Source organism: Otolemur garnettii, unplaced genomic scaffold (assembly GCF_000181295.1).
Source record: "Otolemur garnettii isolate 467f Iridium unplaced genomic scaffold, OtoGar3 scaffold00001, whole genome shotgun sequence".
Taxonomy (NCBI): domain Eukaryota; kingdom Metazoa; phylum Chordata; class Mammalia; order Primates; family Galagidae; genus Otolemur; species Otolemur garnettii.
This window is the reverse complement of record NW_003852396.1, coordinates 7,538,569-7,558,039: the sequence shown is the minus strand read 5'-3', so window position 1 is coordinate 7,558,039 and position 19,471 is coordinate 7,538,569. Positions and strand designations below refer to the sequence as shown.

Here is a 19,471-nt window from a genome sequence, read left to right as displayed (position 1 = left end):
ACAAGGCCGTGTCCCATGGTGCTGCCACGGGGCTGAGGGAGCCGGGGGGACGTGAGAGAATCAAACAAGGCCGTGTCCCATGGTGCTGCCACGGGCTGAGGGAGCCGGCGGGACGTGAGAGAATCAAACAAGGCCGTGTCCCATGGTGCTGCCACGGGCTGAGGGAGCCGGCGGGAAGGTGGTGGAAGGAGATAAACAACTCAACCAAAAAGCGCACGAGATTGCCCCAGAAAGTGATAAGTGATGCTGGGAGTAAGTTAACCAGAGTAATAGGGAGTGACTCGGACGAGGCCTGGGGGAAATAAGTATTTTCAGTGGGGTAGTTCTGGGAAGGCTTCTCTGAGGAAGCAGCAATTGCATGAAATTCCAGTCATGTGAAGACCTGGAGACTGAGCGGTCCAGGCAGAGGAAACAGAATCCACAGCAGCCCCAACCTGAAGGAGCTTGGAGTGTGGTCATCACAGCCCCCTCGCTAGAGCTGAGAGACCAGGGAAGAGGGTCCCAGGGACAGGAAAGGCCAGAAGGTCATCTGGGGCCTGGTGGCCTGGTGGCCTGGTGGCCTGGGTCAGGCTAAGCAGAGAGAGTGCTTAGAGAGATGGTCTCTCCTTTGCTAAGAGAGAACAGATGGCGTCTTGTACCATAAAACACCCAACAGTCCGTGTTTCCAAACATCATATGCTTCTCCCTCCAAAACCTGCAAACACAAAAATCTCTACTTGGAATGATAAACGGGTTCTTAGTTGGTTCATTCACTGTCCCTCCTTTAAATGACGACTTGCTAATTTGCATAAAGGCTTTGAAAATGAAGGGATGATAAAATGCTTACCTATTTTCATAATCCAAGGTTTTGTTCTGGCTTTATTTGTTCAAAAAATATTAGTGTTACTACAAATTTAAGACAATTTTTTTAGTTGTCTTTAAAAACAACAATAATTTTATTACCACATTAGTATGAGCTCATAATTAAAGAAAATAAAAACAACCTTTCAAATGCAAACTGTTAAATTCAGGTGCTTTTACTACTATATTTCTTTCTGTGATAAAGATTTTTTTTAATTGTTGTCAAAATTTGTTGCTTAGTTTTCTCCCTGGCTGTATTGTCATGAGAAAATTTTGATTTTATACTATTTTCATAACATCATTTTAAATAGTTACCAACATTCCAGAATATAAGTGAATTATAATTTGACCATTTCCCTTGTTAAAGAAATAGATTTATTAATAGACTATTAAACAAATAGTCTCCAAATGAATAATGTTTCTATAAGCATCTTTGTACACCAGCCTAATCTAAAGATTATTTTCTCCGGATAGGTTTCCAGGAATGGAGTTAATGAATAAAAGGGTATTTTAAAGTCTTTTGATACATTTAAAAGCATTTTCACACTGAAGACCTCTTTGGGTCCTCACACTGGTGTGATCAGTAGGGCAGAAACCAATCCCATTCTATACATTAAGAAGCTGAAACCACAAGAAATTGAAAGAATTGTTCAAGCTTATTAGTGACACAGCCTGGACTAAAATCTAGGGTTTTAAGACAACTTTAAAATTTTTCACAAATCTACTTCTATGATTTAGCCAAAAAAGGGGGAGGGAGAAATAATGAAGACACATAATCTAAATTTTCACTGTAAATTTTTAAGAGTTTAAAATCTGAGTTTTAATTTTTCATGGTGGCTCATGCCTGTAATCCCAGCCCTTTGGGAGGCTGATGCAGGAGGATCCTTCAGCCCAAGAGTCTGAGACCAGACTGGGCAAAAAACCAAGATCCTATCTCTACAAAAGCTTCAAAAATTATCCAGGTATGGTGATGCACCTAGGGAAAAGAGGAAGACCCTGTCTTTAAAAACTAAAATAAGCAAACAAAAAAGCCTGTTGATTCTCAGAACGAACACTAGAAAAGTGTGTGAAGATGAAGGTTTGGGAGAGACCCAAGAACTAGCTGAACTTGCAGGGACATAGTTCAGCAGTAGTGCTAAACAGGGTCCCACTTAATTTACCTTGGGCATCTCCCCTTATTGTTGGTGCCCGCCCTGGCACCCTGTCTCTATGCGAATAAAAACAGCTGGACATGGATTTAGAAGCACATGATTGCAAGAGGTGGGCTTCCCATTGGTGCAGGAAAAGCCCCGAGTAACCTCTGCCATGGCCTTTTACTGAAGCCTTATACAGCAGCGGAGGGGCCTCCATGTACAGGAGCTACGAGCTTAACACGTGCTCGTCACGTGCTCCTTCCCCACGGACTTGACTCCCACCCTGTCACACCACCAGTGTCCAAGGCTCACCACTGGCTTGCTAATGAGCGACAAGCCACGAAGGGATCCTATTGGTTAACACATGCAGCTACGTGAGGGCTTGTCTCCAGGCTGCAAAACATCTCCATGCCCGCTAGGAGATTGTCCTGCTCTCAGCGCCTCCCTCAAGAACTGGTGACCGCTTTTACAAGCCTGGTGCTCAGTCTCCTACAATTTATATAATCATATTTTTGTGACATAAAAATTAAAATATAGGGCTGAGCACAGTGGCTCACACCTGTAATCCCAGCACTTGGGAGGCTGAGGCAGGTGGATTGCCTGAGCTCACAGGTTTGAGACCAACCTAAGCCAGAGCAGGACCTCTCTCTAAAAATAGCCAGGTGTTGTGGCGCGCACCTGTAGTCCCAGCTACTTGAGAGGCTGAGACAAGGGAATTGCTTGAGCCCAAGAGCTGGGGGTTGCTGTGAGCTATGGCACCAGGCACTCTACCAAGGGTAATAAAGTGAAACTGTTTCAAAAAAAAAATAAAATGTAGAATATACATGGTGTGGGGGTATATGACACACCTTTTGAGTGCAGGACATAACTACAACAGGGATTCTACCTAAGAAATTCAAATATTTTGAACTGGTTGTTTGTACCCTCACATTAACCTGACCTATATTTTATTTCAGTTAACATATTATTTAAAACAGTTAACCTCACAGGGGAACAAATATTGAAAATCAATTGTCTCAAAAATGTGGAGAACATTCAGACATTACCTGATTATCAGAACATTAACCTGCACGAACAGGAATGACTCAGCATGTCAACTTCATCTTGCAAAAAAAGATTAGAAACATAAAGTGCTTGTTCAAGATGGGCTAACAGAGAGGGGATGGGACCATAGCTTTATTTTGGAGACACCACTCCAGGCCGCGGGGCCTGGGGGTTCGTGTTGCTTCTCTCCGTGCTTCCTTTTGGCTTCTCGTCTGACCTAAGATTTTTACAAGAAACCAGGAAAGTAAGCTCCCACACCGCAGGGCAGGCAGTGAAAAAGGGTCTGTTGACCCTGCATTGAGGAAACAGCACCATCTCCAAACAAATAAGTAAGACTTTTCACTTTTTCCTTAACAGCAGTCACGTTTGTGAAATAAATTTAGGATATAGAAAGGAATACAGATGTCAGCAGGGCACAGTGACTCATGCCTATAATCCTAACACTCTGGGAGGATAAGGTGGGACGATCACTTGGGAAGCCAAGGAAGGAGGATCACTTGAACCCAGGTGTTTGAGATTACAGCAAGCTATGATGACACCACTGCACTGCAGACAGGTGACAGAGTGAGACTGTCTCCAAAAAAACAGAAGAAGACATTGTCAGCCATAATTTCACCACCCAGAGCTAATCACCATTAATATTCAGACATGCCTGCTTTCATTATTTATTCTGTATGTGTGTGTATTTGGTTTATTTATAAAATGGTGATTATTATCTGGTACAGATTTCTTCTCTGATTTTCTCAGCATATTGCCATTATATCAAGACATTCTTCCACGTCATTAGATATTTTTCAAAACTATAATCTTAGTCATGGCCTAGTTTTGTCTGACCTGAATACATAAGAATATATCTAACAAATCTTCTCTCATAAGACATTAAGATCACTTCTAATTTTTTACTTTTACATGTGTATTTTTTAAATGTGTGCATAATACATAAGTAAATTATTTGCATAATTTATATATGATAAGCAGTTACTATATAGATGAGTAACATATAATTATATCTACCAAATAAACACCATATACTATATGTGTGTATGTTTATACTACTTGTATAAATACAAGCTTATATACAATTAAATACAGTCAGCTTTTCATATCCATGAGTTCCACATTCAGCTGGATTCAACCAAGAGTCAAAATAACTAAGGAAAATAGATGGCTGTGCTATACTGAACACATGGAGACTTTTTTCTTGCCATTTCCCCCAAACAATACAGCATAACAATTATTTACATCACATTGACAGGGCATTAGGTATTATAAATAATCTAGAGATGATTTAAAATATTAAGAAGGATATATGTCATTTATATCCAAGTATTGTGCCATTTTATATTAAGGGCTTGAGCATCTGTGGATTTTTGTGTCCCTGGGGATCCTGGAACCAATCCCACAAATACCAAGGATCAACTGTATTTATAAATCTTTAGCTGCTCTTTGATTATTTTCCTGAAATAAGTCACATAGGTGAAACTCCTGGGCCAACACGGTCCTCTACTTCCTATTTGCACAACCTGCCTCCCTCATTTCACCCTAATGGCAACCCTGAGTCACAGTATTTTGAACCATATATACTAACGACTTCTAGTCTTTGTGTGCAGATGAGGCCTTATAATTCATGGCTCACTACTTGCCCAATGTCCCAAGAGCCTGGCCTGGGAAACCTGCCACGTAGAAACAAACTCTACCCCACGTGCTGAACACAGCTCAGCTGATGAAAAGCTTCAGCTCGACCCTCCGACTTGGTAAAGGACGAGAGGCTGGAAGACGGTGCCTCTGGAAGTTAAAAACATACTGATCTTACGTTGTGCATGATGAAAGTATGATGTCAGTAACTATTTACCAAAGAAACCAGATAGCTTTTGTCTTGCAAATCAGAGGAAGAAGTTCAATGTCAGATAATTGATCCATGAAAAAAATGTTCACATTAGCTTCCTTCCATTATCTAAAAAAAATTAAAGCAAAAATTTATATTTATTGTATTCATTGCAGAAAAACAATATAGGTGAACAATTATTAAAAGAAATTAAAAGAAAATTAAATTTCTATTTAAATAGAAATATTAAAATCATTAAATTATCTCAACTCCCCACTACCCTCAGAGAATTACTGTTAATAATTTGGGATATGTGTGTAAGCTTTAGCTAAGCAAATATGTCTCATTTTTTGTACAAAATGGCAATATAGTCTACACACTTTTCAAAAATGCATCAAGTTCATTGTTCCCTGCCTTACCTGAGTATTTCGCAGACCACTCTGTAGACACATCAGCCTGCCTCTCCATTTCAGGAGTATCTTGACAAGTATTATACAAAGAAAGGAGGACATCAGATTGGTGAGATGGTTGCCAGAGGAGGCAATTCCATGGTAAAGAAGATTAAGGAGCTGCAGGCCTTCTTCGGCCTCCAAGTCACCGGGAAGTTAGATGCAACCACAATGGACGTGATCAAGAGGCCACGCTGTGGGGTTCCTGATGTGGCAAACTATCGCCTCTTCCCAGGGGAACCCAAATGGAAAAAAAACACTTTGACATACAGGTAATGAGAACGATCTTTCCAAATTCAGAGAGAAACAGTCCTCCCCTCTTTCTTTACTTTTCTTTTAAAAATATCTTCCTTCTATCTGTATAAAAAATTCTGACTCCTCACAACCATGAGAGAGAATAAGAACTTTTTAGGTCCAACCATTAAGCTATGACAATGGGCAATTCATGATCTCAGGACGATCGTCATGACTGGACATTCCAGGCCAGACAATTTCCCAGTTAGATACCTCACATGAATCATTAAAGAAAAGTAATGTGGTCTAGGATTAATAACCTGACAGCACAAACCAGTTTTCTTAAAACAACCCACTCAATAAGAATGATAAATTTCACCTATTTTTTTTTTGAGACTGAGCCTCAAGCAGTCCCCCTGGGTAGAGTGCTATGGCATCACAGCTCATAGTAACCTCCAACTCCTGGGCTCAAGCCAGTCTCCTGCCTCAGCCTCCCAAGTAGCTGGGACCACAGGTGCCCGCCACAATGCCTGGCTATTTTTTGGTTGCAGCCATCATTGTTGTTTTTGGTGGCCCGGGCTGGATTCAAACCCGCCACCTTAGGTATATGTGGCTGGTGCCTTAGCCACTTGAGCCACAGGCACCGAACCAAAATTCACCTATTAATAAATTAATTTTGTTGATTCCCAAAATCACTTATTGATTATTTATTCACCATTAATGTATGCATTCAATTTGGGGGCTACAAAGGTGAACAGATCACCTTTCCTGACTTCAAGGAACTCGCCATCCTTTGCGGAGGACCGACATGGCCACAGACAGCTGTAGCTCTCCATCAAAAGTAGAAAACCACAGGTTAAGCAGAGACCCAGGAGCACCTGGAGACAGTTACCAAGTGGCCCAGGATCAGGGCAGTGACATCTGAGCAGCATTTAAGTCAAAACAGAAGCAGTTCCACCCTTAGCTCCAAGCTGCACCCTGTCCCTGTAGACTTTCCTGTCCCCATCCTGTAGACTAAAGGGACCACCCTGTGGAATGTTGGTCCTTTTCCTCTACTCTGGGTACCAAGGCTGGATTCCCTGACCAGCAGCCTGAACCTACTCTGGGGCCAGTGCAAGCCTCTTCCCCAGGTCAGTCCCACTGAGGGCAGACCACGTGCGGTGCCCACCTCTCAGCCTGAGCGTGGACAGTGCCGGATGTGTGGACCTCACACGTGCCAGATAGATACAGGCTGGAATCCCAGAGTGGCCTCCATGTGTGGTCTTGCCTGGTCCTTGCACATGTTAGGGGGTTTCCAGGTAGAAAAGCAGTCCATGCAAGCAGCAGCAGAGAGTGGGCCAGCAGGGGTGCTGTGCTAAGCCACGTGCCACCAGCCCCTGGGCACAGCTGGAGTTGATGGGGCTGGAGAGGGGGCTGCAGGGCAGCTCCAGTGTGCTGTCGAGGAGTCTGGACAGTAGCGAGCCAGGCCAGGCCCAGGATCAGATTGCATTTTTAGGATAAGCACAGCTAGACAGTAGCTGGAGGAGAGAGGCTAGGTACAGTAGGAGCACAAGCTGTGTGCTGGAGCTGCTCCTAACACCGCACAGGAGCCCATCTTTAAAATGCCGAGAATTTGGGCAGCGCCTGTGGCTCAGTGAGTAGGGCACTGGCCCCATATACCACGGGTGGTGGGTTTGAACCTGGCCCAGCCAAACTGCAACAAAAAAATAGCTGGGCATTGTGGTGGACGCCTGTAGTCCCAGCTACTCGGGAGGCTGAGGCAAGAGAATCACCTAAGCCCAAGAGCTGGAGGTTGCTGTGAGCTGTGATGCAATGGCACTCTACCAAAGGCGACAAAGTGAGACTCTGTCTATAAAAAAAAAAAAGAAAGTAAAGAATTGTGCCGCCAGTTGTTAAGGCTCCAAGAATTTTAGAGAGCCATTATTAAATCATGTACATTTACAATTAAATAAGTTATACTTTAAAACAAAGGTAATTGGTAACTGAGTGTGGTAGCTCACACCTATAATCCTAGTACTCTAGGAGGCTAAAGTGAGCGCTTGAGCTCAAGAATTCAAGACCAGCCTGAGCAACAGTGAGACCTCATCTCTACTAAAAATGAAAAACTAGCTGGGCATGGTGGTGGTCAACTGTGGTCCCAGCTATTCAGAAGGCCGAGGCAAGAGGATCACTTGAACCTAGGAATTTGGGCTAATACCACGACATTCTAGCCTGGGGCATCAGAATGAGACTGTCTCAAAAAATAAAAAAAAAAAAAAAAGAAACACAAAACAAAGAAACAAAAAGGTAATTGAAACATCACTGTCCATTTCACTCCATTTTGTTATGTGTATGTTTATGAGGCTGTTTTCACCTGTTTTCTCTGCACGCGGGAACATTATGCAATGGTGCCCCCCGCTCATCTCTTCCCAACCTCGAATTCAGCGACGGTACGTTGGTATCTGGTATCGTGTAGTTAGCCACTGAAAGAGATTTACAACACAAAAAGCAGCAAGTCATACAAACCAGGGCAGTTTTTTCCCCCTGCACCAGGCCAAACAATTAATTTTGTGAACCCATCCTAGAAAAAGTGGTACATATATCATTGCTGAATATCACTCTGGTCACCTTGGAAGGACTCCCCTTAGCCACCTGGTGAGTGTAGTGATGCTGCAGTTGTTAAACTGTCCCAGGACACCAGAGAGTCCATGTGATGAAACGAGGGCAGGAACACAGGGAGTGAGCAGGTGATTCCATTGGGCCACTCTTCACCTGCTATGAGCCTATAAATCCATCAGGTGGCGCTCCGAGCAAAACAATGAAAACAACTGGAGCGGCAAACCCCCTGTGGAGTCCCAGGGAGTGATTCTGAGAAAGATGATAGAGTAAGGTCAGAAAAACGTGGAAGCTTTTCATAGTTTTCTTAAACCGTGTTCTATGTTAGCCTGCGACTAGGTGCAGTAAAAACAAGGTGCACAGATGCAGATGTGAGACTTGGGGAAGTAGAACACCCTCCTGTTAAGCTGGGCAGTCCCAGACCCCTCAACCACTCACCTGCCCGTCCACTTTCGTGCCCAGACAGCTCCCCTGTGCCCGCCCTGCTGGAAGACACTAGAGGCTATCTGAGCACTCGTCTGTGTAGCTATGGGGTTTCCAACAACTTCTCATAACACCAGAGGATCAAAACTAAAACCCGCAGCAGAGTGCTCGTCTGCATAAGCTTTGGAGTCAGACAGAATCGGGCTCAAATCTTGACTCATCTGAATTCGTGAGTTAGAGTGAGGATTAGAGAATATACCTCATTAAAAAGTGCTTCAAATAATGCCTGGCATGTGATACATCCTCAAAGAACATCAGCTGTCATTACTACCGCTTTATCCGTCGCTGGACACCGGGGTCACCAATCCCAAGCATTCTCTTCTTTTCCAGGGCTGTCCCCTTCTCCATTCTCCCTTTCTCCAGCCCAGCACACACAGCCGACACAAAGATGTGGCTGATGTAGTGATAATGGAAGGGGATTTCAAGGTACTGACCGGCCAGACTTGTGACAAATCAGATTGTCATGCAGTGGGCTTGGCACATTTCAAAAGCATTAAATAGTCACTGTCTTTCTTGTTTCCCCCTCAGCTCTGCAGCTGCCTTCTCTTGGCCCCAACCTCTGGAGTTACAGAGCCCCCGTTCCTCCATTCTTGAGCCCTGAAGTGAGCTATTTACTATCCTCTCTGTGGGACATGGTCCTTCATTTTGGAACTCCTGATTGCAGCTGCACCACCCGCATTATAAGAACCTAGGATATTTAAAAACACAGATTTCTGGATCCATATTTAACAACCTTCCTAGGGAGTTAACCACAGGTCCTAAAGTTTTAGAGCCACTGGGTGGGCCCTAAAACAGCCAGCTTTTAGTCTTTACTTCATTTATTAAGCATTTGCTAAGCACCTACTATGTGCAAGGCATTAGATGAGGAGCCAGAAGAGAGGACACAGGCTCAGTTTCTGCTCCCAGGTGCGGCTCCTACAGGCCCAGCTTTTCACTTTGGATCTGGGGACCCAGCCCGACCGAGGTCCCAGGAGGAAGGCTCTCTCCTCCCTGGCCTCCATGTGCTGCCAGAGCCTGCCACTCCTGGGCTCCATGGCCAAAAGTTCTAGAACATGGCCAAGTATGTCTCCACCTGGTTTGTCAAAAAAGCACTACATATGTCTACCTTCAGGTGTCATTGTCACACCAGAACTTGCAGAAGGCTCAGCCTTTCTGCAGTCCCAGTGAGCATCCCATTTTAAAGTTAGTTCATCCTCTTTAAAAACGCATTGTTTTCAGAAAACAAAAAACAAAAGACATTTGCCAGCAGCCCTGGGGAAATCCCCACGGCCTTTGAATGAGAATTTGCAAAACCTCAAAGGTCCACACTTACATTTCTCATAATTGAATACTTTAGTGCCTTCTGGGGAAAAAACAGTCCTCTCTCAATGACAACCGCTTTACAGAAAATGTTCATGTTCCCTAGTGGTAATATCACACAAGTGTTATTCTTTAAAATCAGTGGTAGTATAAAAACGATGAGAACCAGACTTCTTCGGTCCCAGATTATCTCAACTGTCTCTCGTTTCTCCCTTTCATTTGTCTTGTTGTTTAAGATGAAGCAATTTAATGTACATAAAAGCCAAATGAGAATTATCACTTAGTAGAAAAAAATCTAAATTGTCAATTTTTAGTCAACATCTTTTGTTTTTAATACATAATTCTTGCCTTCTTCACTTGGGAGCACTTACTGCAAGAAAACCATGTCTGTTTCTTTTCTTTTCAGAATATCCAAATACACGCCTTCCATGAGTTCTGCCGAGGTGGACACGGCCATAGAGATGGCCTTGCGGGCCTGGAGTAGTGCTGTCCCCCTGAACTTTGTTAGAGTAAACACGGGAGAAGCGGATATTATGATCTCTTTTGAAACTGGAGGTACCGTGGTACTTCTTGGGTTTCATCTAGTAAGGAGAATCGTCCCAGTACTGTTCCTTCTTTACATTTAATCCAGGGGATCAGCACGATTTTTCTTTGCACGGTGTTATGATGGGCAGAGACCATGACTGTGGCGAAGTCATGACCTTTGTGGGGCCAGAAAGCAGGGCCAAAGGGGGGTTTAATATTACTTGTCATTAGACCCAGTTGTAGGGTAGATTCACTGTCACAAGCTTGCATTATGGTTTTGCCCTGTTAGGGGACAAATTCTGTCAGATTTAGCTTTCCCAGTGGCCACCCAATTCATCCAGTCCCATCATGGTGTTTGTCTCTGTGTCCCATCTTCCACATTAGCTGAGACTCTCCCCTCTTGAATTCTCACTGATGGAAATAAATTCCAGTGACTTTAATGCAGCTTTTTCCACCCCGTGGCCATGGCTAGGAAAGTGGCGCTCCTGTCCTGCCCACACGTGTCCTGCCTTTCAGAAGGTAGCGAGAGGGCTGCCTCTAGCTTGCCCAGGTCTCCATCCCTCCCTCCGTGCTAGCGAGGTGCAGAGGCAGAGTGCCCACCAGGGTTGGAGGCGAGCTCTGAGCCCTTCCCAGGACACGTCTAGGAAGTCGGCAGAGGAAAGACCAAGTGGCCCGTGAGCTTCCTTTCTCTTCTCAGCTTCCTAACAGTCGAGGTAACAGAGAACTACTGTTTCTTCCCCTCCACAGGTAACGTTTCTTTTTTTAAATTTCAAATTAATATGAGGGTACAATGTCCCTGTGTTTACCTGGATCAAGTTGCAACACATTCTTCTTAGTAAAGTATCACAGGTAACATGTCTAAATGTCCATGTCATTTCAAGTGCTGATCTTAATTTTAATCTGATGTAACTGGGGGGAAACCTGCTTAGGATCAAGGCGAGATCAAGCCATTCCTTAGCACAGACCCCTTAGAAATGGCCTTGGGTCTGTAGCCAGACCCACTGCAGGTCTTGTTTCTCCCAGAGGACCAAGGCCACTCTGGTGAGGTGGCAGAGCAGTGTGACCCACGGCAGCTTTGGGGACCAGGCAGTTACCATCTGGCTCTCGCTTCATCGCTCAAGCTGGTGTCCTGTCCCGACACATGTGCGGACTAGAAACTGCTGCCGTGCGTTCAGTCCTCCAGGCAAGCAACTTGATTAAGCAGCATTGCCTTGAACCCTGACAAGCAGCTTACCAGAACTTACCAAAACAACTTGTTTTGTTGTTTCTTTTAAAATTACCCCTCCCTAAGATTCTAAAAAATTGTAAAATGTAGCTTCTTCTACATGCTTCATTCTGTTCCCCTTTCCTATTAAATTTGTAATGAAATGTTAATTAAATTGATAATAAATGTGGTTGTGGAGAGAAGGGAACATTTTTACACTGCTGGTGGGACTGCAAACTAATACAACCTTTTTGGAAGGAAGTATGGAGAATTCTTAAAGAACTCAAATTACACCTTCCATTTGATCCTGCAATTCCATTACTGGGCATCTACCCAGAAGAAAAAAAAATCATTTTGTCATAAGGACATTGGCACTAGACTGTTTATCATAGCTTAATTTACAATTGCCAAATTGTGGAAATAGCCTAAATGCCCACAAACCCAGGAATGGATTAACAAGCTGTGGTATATGTGGACCATGGAATACAATTCAGCCACTACAAAAGATGGAGACTTTACAACCTTTGTATTAAGCTGGATGGAGGTAAAGCATCATAAGAATAGAGAAGCAAGAATCCATTTCTATTACGAAGGCAGTGAATGATCTAATACAAGGTGGAGAGTAGGGGAATGAGGGAGCGGGGAGAGGGAAGGAAGGGAGGAGGGGAGGGTCACAGTGTGTGACACACCTCTTGGGGGCAGGAAATAATTATAAGAGGGACTGGACCTAACAAATGCAATCAGTATAACCTAACTCTGTACCCTCAATGAATCCCAAACAATTAAAAAAAATAGATATTAAAACAAAACACATAAACCTTTGAAAGCTAGGGTTTTGTAAACACCTTTATTATTTCACAAGTTTTACACCTGAAAGTAAATCAAAATTACAAAGAAATTGTCTGGGTTTTTGACGCTTCCGTGAATTGTACCGTACTGTGCTGTAGAAACAGAAAGCACACACACTTCTTCAGTTCACTGCCGCTGTCTCGGCGGAATCCTACTTCCCGAGCTCATTCTGCCAATGAGTTCACCTGCCAAGCAGTGGCCAACACTGCTGTCTACTGCCCCTCTGTTCTTTCTCCTTCTGTAATCGATGGCACAGGCAAAGTCCACAGTATGCTATGTCAGGTAACAGATGTCACGGCAAAATCTATAACAGTAAAAGGGTCTGTTTTATCTTTAACACTTTCGGTATAAAATAGTTCTTTCTCTTTTTCAGAGGGCAGTCACTCATTGACATGTGAATGTCTTATTATCAAAAAATGATAAGAAGGGAAAATTAAGTGTCAATGCTATTCAAAACGTTGTTGATCCTCTGTAATATTATATATCCCACCAAACTGCTAGAGGACTCAATCCTGCTGGCCTTTCTCCCACTTGTGTAGATCACGGGGATTCCTACCCATTTGATGGGCCTCGAGGGACCCTAGCCCATGCATTTGCACCTGGAGAAGGCCTGGGAGGAGATACACATTTCGACAATGCTGAGAAGTGGACTTTGGGAATGAATGGTATATATGCACAATTCACCATAACCTGGAAAATATTGTACCTTCTTCTGGGCCTCCATCATGAAACCTTGAGGTTCAACGTCCCAAGCCACCCTTTAACTAGGGGGGCTGGCTAGGAAAAACAAGTAAGCCAAAAATCCAAAAGGGAACACCATAAGGGAAAAAATCCACCCTCCACTGTGTTGTAGACTTGTCTGATCTCTGTTTCGTAGCTTGTAACTTCACGAACCAGCAATCCCCTCAACACACAGCTCCCTCTTCCTTTAACCACATGGCGTGTGTTGCTTCTCACTTGTACTTGGAGACAGGCTACTTTCATAAATGATCTGAGGGCATCGGTACTCTCCTGAGAAGTGTCATGGGGATGGGTGTAAAAGTTCCAGAATACCATACAGGTCCTGTGGAAATCCCCGGTGTGAAATGTGTGTGTATAAAAAGGAGTAGTCATAGCAGGGGACTGTCAAGGCAGCTGTAGTCTATGTGTTATAGACAAATATCATTGCCACTATTCGCTGCCAGGCCCGCCTTCATCAATCTTCCACACATCACTGATGTCGGACAAAATAGACTGATTTACATTTTCGTCCCCCCATCCCCCCCACCCCCCCTTCTAGCCAAGGGGGAAAGAACTAGACCAAAGTCAGTAAACCCAAACGCCAGGATAACCTGCCAAGCTCTGAGTAATGAAAAAGAGACAAGGTCATTGTGATGTGGGCGTAAATTCTCCTGCAAAGACAGAAGATGGAGAAAACAAAATCCCATGTTGATGCTGTCTTTTTCTCTTTTAATTTAGGTTTTAATTTGTTTACCGTTGCTGCTCATGAATTTGGCCATGCACTGGGCCTGGCCCATTCCACAGATCCATCAGCACTGATGTACCCGACTTATAAGTACCAGAATCCCTATGGCTTCCACCTCCCTATGGATGACGTGAAAGGCATCCAGGCGTTGTACGGTATGATCCTTACTCTTCCTTGACCTCTAACCCTGAAGTGACAGGCGTTTAGTCTCCAATGGAGAGAACGTGCACTTTGCCTGCACAGGTAAAGACGAGCTAGAAGCCGCAGCCCCATTTGTTCCTTTTTGTAAAGCGCTTACTTAACAGTGATGAATATTGCTTTCTTCTCCCAGATGTGGGATTAAATTTCACATCTTTCCTTCAGAGCCTTTTGGTCCCCGGATAGCCAGAGAAAATCCCATCATGTGTCTGTTTTTTGAGCACAGGCTGGAGTTTACTCCCTGGGAAAGGGTGCATGGACTTTACAGATCTATGCAGTGCTCACCCGTCTGTAGGCCAGTGACCTTATCTCCCTAAAAATAGCAGCAGTGGTGATGGTAATTCCACTCAGCCATGCAGACACTCTGCAGCTGACACCAGTTCTCCACAGCTTGGGTGGGGGGGTGCAGGCTTTCCTCATGGGGGAGGCTGGGGAAGCTAAGCCTCAGAGACAGTTGCATCCTCAGATATTCAAAATTACCTCAAGTGTTAACATTCTCCCAAAAGGTAATAAGAGATTATTAGAAAATCTATATCATATTTTTCTTAAGGGAAAAACAAATCAACTGTGGCCTGGAAGGTCACCACTACCATTCCGATGGCCACTGTCACTTGACCAGGAGCCAAAGCATGTGCCCCGATGTGCCCGTTTATACCCAGGGGAATGAAATGTAAAAACACGGGTTTCTGTTACCAAGAGAGCATGCACATGATCAACCCCAACCCCCTGCCCTCCCAACCCTCCCTGCCTTTCCGATCTGAGCAATTTTCAGTTTCCAATCTTCTCCAGAAGCCTCACTGCCCCCAGATCCCCCCCCATTGCTAACCCCTGGCCCACTCCTGACGTCGAACCACCTCTGAGCTTTGTCAGACCTTTCCCCTTTCCTGTGGTGCCTCCCTCCTTCCCTGAGTCTCTCCTTTGCCTACAACAGGCTTCATCAGAGAGCAAGGACCTGCCAGGGGCAGGGGGTCCAGCAGCACAAGCTTGCTCTCCATATGGGACACACAGTCCCCAGAGAGGCAGGTGGGAGATGGAACTCACTGGCACTGTCCCAAAGGGCAGGTGTCTGTTTTACAAGAGGATCCCCCAGAGTCTTCAAATAGCAAACACCGTCAGTGTTCAGTTCTACAGGAATTCACTCAGCCTTTCCTGAGTGCCTCAGGTTAAGTACAGAGCAGATGCCAAGGGTATAGGAAATAGTAGGAAAATTATAATTTTATTAAGGAAAAACAACCTAATTGCAAAGGAATAATTCATGGCAATCTTTGTATTTCTAATTTGGAACACCTATAGCTATGAAGAAGTTATGTATAACAATAAAATAATAGTAACCATTTTTTGTACACTTACTGTGTGCCAAGGACTCTCCTAAGTGCTTTACAGCTATTGTGTAATTCTCATCACAGCCTTGTGAGGTAAGTACTAGTATTACTCCTCCCTTTTACAACTGAGAAAGGTGAGGCTTTAAAAAGTTAAATTATTTGCTTCAAATCACAGAGATCAGCAACTAGAGAAGCCGGGATTCAAACCTGGCCTCAGGAGCCCTCAACGGCCATGCTCGTGATCACGTGCGGAGTGAAAACGTGCGAGTTCTCCCGGGGCTCTAGAACAGAAGTGTGCAAACTCCAAGTTCCTGCTGCCATTTTGACCAAGTCACTTTGAATCTTAGGGCCTCGGAAACCATTCCTGGGGAAACCCACTATGCCCCACGGCCCCCCTCATAATCCGCCCACCCCCGACCTCTGTGACTCCAGCTCGTCCTTTGATGCTGTGACAATGCTGGGGAAGGAGCTCCTGTTCTTCAAGGACCGGTAAGCCTAAGACAAGTCACCAACGCTGGTCAGGCCTCAGCCCCACCTCAGACAAGCTTTGCTCTAGAGGTCCCTGTTTGGCCAGGTATGGAGACCATGCAGAGATGCCAGCCTCTGCAGCAGTCGGGGAGAAGACCTGCCAAACCCACTGTTTGCAGAATGCCTGCTACTTTCTTGCTGCTGTGCTAAGTGTTTTACATCTATGTACAGAATTTCTTTTAACCCTTTTCACTATAGAGATTAGAATCCCCAATATACAGATGAAGAAAGCAACTCCACGTCCAGGCGTGGTGTTTCACACCTACAATCCTCACCCTCCAGAAGGCCCAAGTGTGAGGATTGTTTATAATCAAGAGTTGGAGACCAGCCTGAGCAAGAGTTGGAACCCAACTCTACAAAAACTAGAAAAATTAGCCAGGCATGAGGGTGGGCACCTGTAGCCCCAGCCACTAGGGAGGCTGAGCCAGGAGGATTTCTTGAGCCCAGGAGTTTAAGATTGCTGTGAGCTATGATGACACCACTGCACTCTAGCCAGGGTGACAGAGTGAAACTCTATTGAAATAAAGAAAGAAAGAAAGAGAAAGGAGAAAGAGAACGGAGGATAAGAGAGAAAGAGAAGAAAGAGAGGAAGGAAGGAAGGAAGGAGAGAAAGAAAGAGAAAAAGAGCTCAAATAGAGCAAGTAACTTTCCTTAGGCTTCAGTGGCTGAGCTAAAATATCCACCCACATTTATCAGGTGTCTGCTCTGTTTGCTACTACGTCCCTCATGATAGCACAAAGCAAATGCTAAACAATATTTGATGACGACACAGAGTTGGCTAGCTGGATGGATGGACAGGTAGGAGGAAGGATGATGATGGATGGATGGATGGATGGACGGATGATGAGATGGATAGATAGATAGGTGGATGGATGATTCCAAGATCAGCATTCTTCTTAAACTCCTTTTGTTCAAGGCCTCCCAGTTTTTCACTAGGGAGGAAGCATAACAAAGGCTCATCTCTTTTCTCCCCATATTCTCCTGCTTCTCAGGGAGCAAGGCTGCTCTCTTCAAGACACTGGTAACTGTAGCTGCTTCTTTCCATGGAGGAGAAGAGAAAGGTAGCAACACTCAACCCACCTTGCTAGAGACAGAATTCAAAATAAGACAGAATAAGCAGAGGCAGCTTAGGAATATAATGTATGACATTGAGCCCATGTTGGGTGCCAACCACCCTTATAATGTCTAAGGATGTAAACACGAATTGAAACTCGACTCTCCTCCCACATACCCCCAGACTTTGCATACTTCACAGGTACTGAGGGAGAAGAACATGTAACAAGTACGCAAGACAGCGTGATGGGGGCTCTAAGGGTAGGGCTGAGGTTCGGTGAAACAGGGAATCAGTACCCCGGAAGGTCCAGAGGGGATTCCCTAAGGAGGTGATGCTTGAGAAATGTGATTATTTTTTATTGTGTACTTTGGGGAATACAGTTTTAAGCTATTATTATAAGGAGCATAGTTGCTCCTTCAGAGCAGAGAGAACTAGGCATGTTGGCTCACACCTATAATCCTAGTGACTCAGGGCTGAGGAGGGAGGATCTTGAGGCCAGGAGTTGGAGGCTGCAGTGAGCTAGGACTGCACCACCGCACTGCAACCTGGGCAACAGAGCAAAACCCTGACCCTGTGGCTAAAAAAATGTTTTAAATAAAAAAAGAACAGAAAAAAAGTCACAAAATATTTTCTAGAAAGAAAAATTCACCTAGAATCCCTCCACCCAGAGTGTGTCAGTCTCCTCAGGCTGCCACAGCAAAATACCACAGTCTGGGCGGCTCAAACAGCAGAAATGTATTTCTCTGTTTAGAAGCTGGGAGTCCATGATCAAGTTGCCTGCAAAGTAGATTTCAGTGTGAGGCCTCTTCCCCTGGTCTGTAGGAAGCTAACATCTCACTGTGTGCTCACAGGACCTCTCCACACACAGGGAGAGAGGGAGAGACGGAGAGAGGGAGGGAGACGGAGAGAGGGACATCGGCCAGCTTTCTGCATCTCCAGTAGAACTTCTGGTCATCTCCAAGGCTACGAATTCCATCATGAGGGTCCTACCCTCATGGGGGGCCTAATTTAAACTCAATTATTTCCCAAGGGCTTTATCTCCAAATACTCTGGTACTGGAGATTAGGGCTTCAGTGTATGAATTGAAAGAGGGCACAAAGGCCCAGTTCATAATACAGAGTGCGCCGACTGCTAACCACAGTGATGCAGAACCTTTCAGCCCACCTCTCTGGATAGAGAGATACATGTCACAAATACGGGAAGTGGGAAGGATACCCACAGAAACCGAATTTTGCTAGTGTTGATTCATAAAACCTGTTTCACTCACAAATATTTTATTTTTCTATGTCAATTACTTTTAATTTTCATCTTTTATATATTATATTTTATTCCATTGACTAGATAGATCATTATTTATTTAACCAATCCCATACTTTTGAACATAGATTGTTTCTAATTTTTAGAAATTAGGAACACCTCGAACTAAACCTTCAACAAGATATTCGCTTTTCAAAGGAAGTGAGGGCAAAGCCCAAGAACACAGGTTTTCACGTGAAACTAAGGGAGTCCATATTCTGGCCCTGCCTCTTCTGATGAAGTGAGCCTGGGAAAATGCCAGACACGGTGTCCAAAAAATGGACATTCCAAAAACTGGGAATCAAAACATAGGTAGCAGGAGAGACAAATTGAGGAATTTGGAAAAGCCAATTGATTCTTTTTTAGTATTATTACTTATTTTAACTGATAATTTATTATTATTATTACTTATTTTTCATTGATAGAAATTTAGATTCCAGGACTTATTATTGATGATTATTGATGTCACTCTTACTGATTATTACTAAAAAGTAAACCAAATGGAATTAGTAAGTGATGGCCCAGGAGTGGCAGGCCAGGTGTAGGGCAGGAGCAGCCTGGGACACATCGGCTTCCCCAAGGTGACACTGGCAGAGTCCACACTGCCACACGCTGACACAGCACGTGCCTGCATGGTTCAGTGACACAGAAGCCAAGTGCTTCCATATCCATCGTGGAGAGCATAGCTTACTTTTTGGTAAATATCAGTGGTTGTGGTAGGGGCCAAGGAAACAGAGAGGTCAGAAATATTATACTGTTCACTCAATGTCACTGTCTCCTTAAAAAGGAGCAGCATCCAAAAAAAAAAGAGCAGTCTCTTTGTTTATCAAATGATGAGTATTCAGCAATTACTGTATGTGACATTGTATCTTTTTAACACAGGCTTGACTATAAATACTGAGGGTGGGAATAGAATAGCACTGGCGCCACAGCTGCAAGAGTCACCTGGACATGGGTCAGTAGACCAGGGCCAGGGAAGAACGGGGACAGCTGACAGGTGTCTGCTTAGCTGGCACCTTCTCAGCACCTCCCATTTCAGATCTGATAAGCTCCTGGGGTAGGACAGGTAATTCCAGAGACCTAGGCCAAGCTTTAAGGAGAGCAGCAAGTCAAGAGTGGTTTCTTCTA

The 19,471-nt window shown here is 44.3% G+C and overlaps 1 protein-coding gene across 1 annotated transcript in view; it reads left to right on the top strand.

The window, feature by feature from the left end:
* MMP20 (matrix metallopeptidase 20) overlaps positions 1 to 19,471 on the top strand; it is a 48,003-nt gene that overhangs the window by 2,680 nt on the left and 25,852 nt on the right. Inside the window, exons 2-6 of the mRNA XM_003780797.2 lie at positions 5,316 to 5,563; positions 10,309 to 10,457; positions 13,020 to 13,145; positions 13,939 to 14,100; positions 15,813 to 15,954. Coding sequence (XP_003780845.1) covers positions 5,316 to 5,563; positions 10,309 to 10,457; positions 13,020 to 13,145; positions 13,939 to 14,100; positions 15,813 to 15,954 — 827 coding nt within the window. The remainder of the gene's footprint in view (positions 1 to 5,315; positions 5,564 to 10,308; positions 10,458 to 13,019; positions 13,146 to 13,938; positions 14,101 to 15,812; positions 15,955 to 19,471) is intronic.